General features: G+C 36.0%; 1 protein-coding gene across 1 annotated transcript; it reads right to left on the bottom strand.

Moving 5' to 3' along the window:
• Positions 1-1,826: 1,826 nt before the first annotated feature.
• LOC143205232 (luciferin 4-monooxygenase) lies at positions 1,827-6,186 on the bottom strand. The gene is made up of 5 exons (XM_076418401.1): positions 5,942-6,186; positions 5,369-5,889; positions 2,837-2,996; positions 2,493-2,783; positions 1,827-2,441 (listed from the first exon to the last, which is right to left on the bottom strand). Exons 1-5 carry the CDS (start codon positions 6,050-6,052, stop codon positions 1,920-1,922), a joined length of 1,605 nt encoding a protein of 534 aa, XP_076274516.1. The 5' UTR covers positions 6,053-6,186; the 3' UTR covers positions 1,827-1,919.
• Positions 6,187-6,591: the final 405 nt, after the last annotated feature.

The following is a 6,591-nucleotide window of genomic DNA, read 5'->3' on the forward strand; positions in this document are numbered from 1 at the left end:
GTTACTCATGGCAAGATGATTATAAATATAGGGTAAAGGCAAATAAACAAAAGTTGATGGAAAACGTGGGAATAACTATCGATGTTTAACTAACGAGCGATTTATTAATAATTCATGGCAGACATAACTGTATGTCTTGAAGAACTACTTCATGCTGTAAACCTATTCCTGGTGCAGAATTAGTGTTTTCCTCTAAATTCAAGTATGAGTACCATGGAGAAATGTACCATAACTTGTTTTTGATGCAGTGGTTTTAAAATCAACTTTTAACCACAGGACTTGGAGGAACCATCAGTTATTGTTATGGACAATTCAGCATATCTTAGTACACTGGTGGAGAAGATCCCAACAAGTGCATTAACAAAAGCTGCAATTAAGGAATGGCTTAAAATACATAAAATAACTTTCGAGGAAACCATGTTAAAGAATGAACTAATTCAAATTGTTAAAGGCTACATATAAATGAAATATTTCATTGCGTTTTTGGCAATTTACTTTTTTCAGAAATAAGCTCAAAAAAAGATACACAGTAGATAAGATGGCTGAACAATATGGTCACATAGTATTACGACTTCCTCCCTATCTCTAAATAATCAATCAAATCGACTTGATATGGGAGGTAGCAAATACTTTATAATAAGTAAATGTGCTGATCAATAAGGACATTCCATCAAGAACTGTTTGGATATGTGAAAGGAAGCATTGTCAACCATAACACCTCCGGTACGGATGAACTAGATAAGACATACAGAGGAGGTAATTGATAAATGGTGGAATCGTGAACATGTTTTAGACAGATTTAAAACTAATAGTTTAGTAATTGAATTGCATAGTGACTCAGACAGTGAAAGTGACTAAAGGAAACTTTCAGGATATATGATAATGCTGAAAATTACTGAGACAAAGTGATGAGAGTGGAAAAAACTAAAGCTATGCACATAATTAATAGAAACGGTATTGTAGAGCGTGAAAGATTTGTATGCACAGATATGATTGTAATTGTGTAATTGTTCAGAATTAAATATGAACATTAGAATGTCTTCTGAGATGATTTCTAAGTTCTAAGTTAAAAAATCATGTAAATAGAGACCGACGAAATTACACCACCACCTTCTTATAGCGACAAATAGTCACTAAACATATTATGTATAACAGTTACAAAATATTTTAATGGACTTAATTAAAAATGATTCCAAAAGCTGAACAAATATCAAATATATCTAGTTGACATCAATAATATTTAGAATGAGATACAAAATCAACCAATCTCTAAAAGGTGTTATGCTCATTTTCACTTGACCTCAACAAAATCACTATTTCATAACACAACATCATAAAAATGCTGAAAATCATATTTCTGAAATCAGCGTTAATGATGTACCTTCAAGCTATTCCTCGTTATTTTACACCTTTTAACACTCATTATACGATAATTACGATAAGTTTTTTTTTCTATGAAATATGAGGAAAAAGTCTGTTAATCTCAAGCTGAGTATGTGGGGAAAACATCGACCGAAAAAATCTTCAGATATTTTACTTCAAATAAACAGACATACTAAAGCTTCTAGCCGGTGGTGTTATGTTGACACATAGAAATATTCAAAATAACTGCCTTGGCGAGTACGCCATCTCTTGTTAATTCACAGTCCCCCGTATATAATATAATAAATCATGAAATCCATTTTCTCATGACGTATAGTGACCCCCATGTTTTATATATTTATTACTGTGCATTGTGCAATGTTTAAACCAATTAATTGTGCAATATTTGCGAAAAAAATCAACTATAGATTTGCTTTGCTTGTTGCCAACAGAAACCAAACAGAAATTTTCCAACATCATCTTTATTTAAACAATACAATAACACAAACAATAAGATAAGACAGATTACGGATATCTCAATGTTACTATGGACAATTTCACGACTTTTCCGACTTCATTTTAATAAAATTATCCCTAACTAGTCGGCGTTGTACTTTACCAGTGACTGTTTTTGGTATTGCGTCCATAATTACCAATCCTGCTCGCAATTTGCGATAATCAGCAACTTTCGAATGACAGTATTCAATCAGTTCCCCTGGTGTTACTTGAACGTTCGGTTTCAAAGTCACGACAGCGCCTGGATGGTTGTTATCCTCTGCATGAGGAACGCCGAAAACCACCGCTTCTTGGACAGCTGGGTGTTTTATCAACATTTGTTCGATAGTTTCCGGTAATATTTGGAAGAACTGATACTTGAACATCTCTTTCAGTCTACCCAGGACGTAGACATACTTGTCCTCATCATAATAACCATAATCCCCTATTTTCATGAACCCGTTCTCATCAAAAACATCATCCGCATTCAACTTGTGATAACCGGACATGGTATAGCGAGACTTCACTCGGATTTCCCCTTGCTGGTTAGGACCGAGGAGTTTTCCGGACTCCAAATCAACCACCTGGAAAAATAAAACAACTAATAACAATGTAGAGGCATCAGAACTACCAACCTTGAGTTCCAAACCAGGCACGGGTGTTCCGGAAGATAGAGGTTTGGAATTTATTGCGTTCTCCTCCCGCAAATTGAAGCCACTGATCATGCCATTCTCACTGGATCCGTAACCCATTGTTACTTTGGTATGCGGCAATATCTGTCTCAGTTTCAGTAACTGGGACAGTTGCACGGATGCTCCACCAACCGCAAATGATATCAGCGATGTTGTGTCGTATTTTTTACGTATCTTCTCATCGAAATTGGTCAGCTGGTAGGTGAATGTGTTTGAACAGATAGTGAACGTGATCTAAGAAAGCGTAAGATTGAAATATAGTAATTTATGATGAAAGGAGGAATTACTTTGTATTTGGAGACCAACTTTAGGTAACGTTCAGCTGAAATATTCTTCCCGACAACCTTTGCTGACTCAGTAATCATGCAAAACGCCGTCATTGCGATAGCTATTATCCAGTAAAATGATGTAAAATGCATTGTAACTCCTGGTACAGCGTTACCACCTCTGAAATCACAATTTTTTAAATAAACATCATCTTTACACTCAAACTCATACTGTAAACTGACTCTTGTTTTTAGTAATACACTATTTAAAAAAAACATTAAAAGTTTTAAAATAAATTTATTTCGTTATTTTTCGAAAATTTCAAATCTTTCTTGAATGCAGTACAAACATTTTGTAGATCCTAAATCAGGCTAATACGGTGATTATGCAATTAAATGAATTTCACTTTCTTTCACTGTAAAGTTTCTGGCCAAAAAATTGAACCCAGTGATGTTCACAAGTTTATTTTCTATATCCATTAAGTTCCAACTATTAAGACAGTACAGGCTAGGGTTGTCGTGCTACAATTACATTATCTATTAACAGTAGAAAGTCGAATTATTCATTTGGACAGGTTACGATGGGAACAGTTCGCGATGAACCGATCCAACCAAATATACTGCTCAACTTTCCTTGGCGTCAATGCAAATCCTTAGCAATATTTTTTAAACCTTAACAAACGTCGATCATGATCTATGTAGACCATATCTACCGAGCTTCTTTTACTCTGCAATAAGCTAGAAATTGATACTATAGATAGACAGAAAAACTGATCATAATTAATTTCATACCATCAAGCCAATTCACAAATATACATCATCATGAATACCACAAAATTGCTTCTTTTCAGAAGTAATAAAAAACAAAATATGAGGAAAATGACCTCTTGAATTCTTGATTTGCATGACTTATATTTTAGAATATCATACGGACTGTTCTCTTTCGAAGGCCTTATCGTGTGGTTTCATTAAATAAGTGACTTTAATGCAATTTATAAGGAAAAGACCCAACCTTATTTGAAATGACTGGAAAATCATTTGAAGCTTTAGTTGTCGTTGAAATTTGACCTAACCGGTAAAACGGTGATGTCAACTGAGACTTTGAATGTTTTTTTGCACAAAGCATAGATTTACTTGACGTATTTCCTATCAGAAGACATGAACATTTATCTTAATACCAATCAAAAATACTGTGTAGAGTATGATAATTTCGAATAATTAGGAAGCCGAAAACTATTTGAAATGTTGATGAAAACGTCTACTTATTCATTGCTATAATTTTTTTAATTTAAAATGGCGTCTGTTGAGAAGAATTTGTCTAGTAAGCCTCGAAATCACAATGTTCACAGTTCGATCTCATATATTCGTGCCACGTAAAAATCTCTAGATTCATCTGTTTTTTTTTTCAGTCTAGCGATAGCTGTATACGCTGAATAACTCAATGACGCTTTATAAAAATTGTTATTTTCTCTCATAGATGTCGCTAGTCAAAAAACATCCAACCACCTAATTTATAACTGACATTACATTGAAAGTTTGTCGTAATGTATGATACAACTGATATCTTGGCAAATTGAATATGCTTGGGCAGTTTTAAATTTAATACTCTTATGACTTTTTTCTTTTGGTTCTGGCCTAAAACCTGGCGATATACCTGGTCGCGGAGTGACAAATTGAACCGTATTATATGGGACTACCTCTGGGCTTACCAATACACTAAACGGAAACAGCAGTTGGCCCCTGTGGATCGCTACTTCTACAGCATTAAATTTGGGGGATATGGCACCGGCTGATCGGGAAGCCGTTATTGGGCACGAGGACCCGGCGATTCTTTTGATTCGCGATTTTGAGTTAATACACGACTGAATACTGTCGTATAGGGGCAAAATTTATGACTGCATTTATGCTTTATGAAGGGGGGTTAGCGGTGACGTGGTGCTAAGCTCCCAGCATACTGACCAGCTCGTGAACAAGCGCGTTTTCAGAAGAATTTGATCTGAGTTGTTGTTTGTGGAATGATTGAGATATGAAGTGCTTGATGTCTGGAGTGTCAGTTTCTCTATGAATTTGATTATTTCTAACAAACCATGGAGGTGTTAGATTCTCCTGCGGCGTTTATTTCGGAAGACTTGAAACCATTTCACCTGGTTGGCTGTAACAAACTTAAACTAAAAACATTAGATCCGTAGAGGAGTACGGGCCGAATTAACATCATATAAAATAAGCATTTGATGGTTATGGGAAGTCTGCTAGAAGGGCAGATCAGAAAAGATAGCAGGTTTGCTATCCCCGAAACTTTCTGGATTGCTTTGTGGATTTGGGAATGCCAACCGAACCGTCGGTCGAAATGGAGACCTAAGGACGTGACGTTATCCAGCCATGGAAAAGTTGCGAGACGCGTAGTGCGTAACGCTTCTTATGGAAAAGGATGGCCTGGGTTTTCAGGGAGTTAATTTGCAATCTCCAGAATTTGAACTACTTGACTTTTTACTTTTACTTTTTACTTTATTACTTTTTGATCACGATGGTACAATATAAAAAAATCAGACTTACTCTTTCCAGATATATCCACAGTTCAGAGCAAACCTATTCGAAATATACATTCCTTTCTGGGCCGACGTTGTCCCACTACTAAAAAGAATAAACGCTATATCGTCTTCGGTCTGTTTAACAGGAGTGAATTCAGCTTCATCAGGATGCGGCTCTTCCAGTTTTTTCATCGTCAAGTATTTGTCCGAATCCCCTATTACTATGATGCGTGGTTGTAGTTCGGAACCTTTTAGGGCTTCTTCAATCATCTGTACTGAACGCTCCTCCACGAATATCACCTGGGGCTCGACCTGCTCCATCAGATACCGGGAATCGTCAGCTGTTTGGCGAGGATCTCCGGAACTCACGCGTCCTCCTAGATACAACGTAGCCAGAACAGGGATGATGTTATCAGAACCGTTGTGACAACACAAGAAGGACACATCTTTCGGTTTAAGACCCAGTTGCTTCAGTCCTAGGGCCAAACGAGTCGTCCTGGTCTTGACCTGTCCGTAAGTCTCAACCTTCTCCGTGTTCCCGTCAATCTACGACAGCACCAATAAAGCACAAAGTTTGATTTCAGCAAAAGGACTGAACCTGAAAAATTTTATTTCCTATATCGGTCGCTTTGTGGAAGAAATATTCGGCAAAACCAAGCTTTAATGGTACGTGAACACAGTCTGGCCCTCGAATGATCAAATCCTTCATGGTATCAGCTCTCAATTTAACTAATTAACTAACACAGATTATTATATAAATTAGTGAAACGTGTTTAATGCACTAAGATATCAATGATCTATCGATACATCTTGTTTTGCTTAAATAAAGACAATTAAGTACCCCCCACGAGTTTCTGTGTCTCGCACTTTGACACCACGTGCATCTGGTTCGATTTAATTCAGTTCGATATGTGACGCTCAACTGATAACTTTTTTGTATAATGTGATAACGTAACGTTGATCAAACGCTCGTTTGTTTGAAACGGAAACATTTCGATAGTTCTTCATAGGTGTCTTTGATATCTTGACCTGTGAGTGATAAAAAATGTATGACATTAATAGAATATTTTAATATATAATCTCTCGTTTTCAAAAATTCCGTGTATTTTTTGATAAAGACTGTCTAGGAAGGATCATTATGCAACAGTTAGTTAAAACTTGTTACGTTTTTTGATTCATGTACTTTTACAAATTATTTAATAATCATAGAATATGAATTTACGACATATACACCCCATTTATAATAAG

Source organism: Rhynchophorus ferrugineus, unplaced genomic scaffold (genome assembly GCF_030347505.1).
Source record: "Rhynchophorus ferrugineus isolate W39M unplaced genomic scaffold, kcgeb_rfMv2 rfM11, whole genome shotgun sequence".
Taxonomy (NCBI): domain Eukaryota; kingdom Metazoa; phylum Arthropoda; class Insecta; order Coleoptera; family Curculionidae; genus Rhynchophorus; species Rhynchophorus ferrugineus.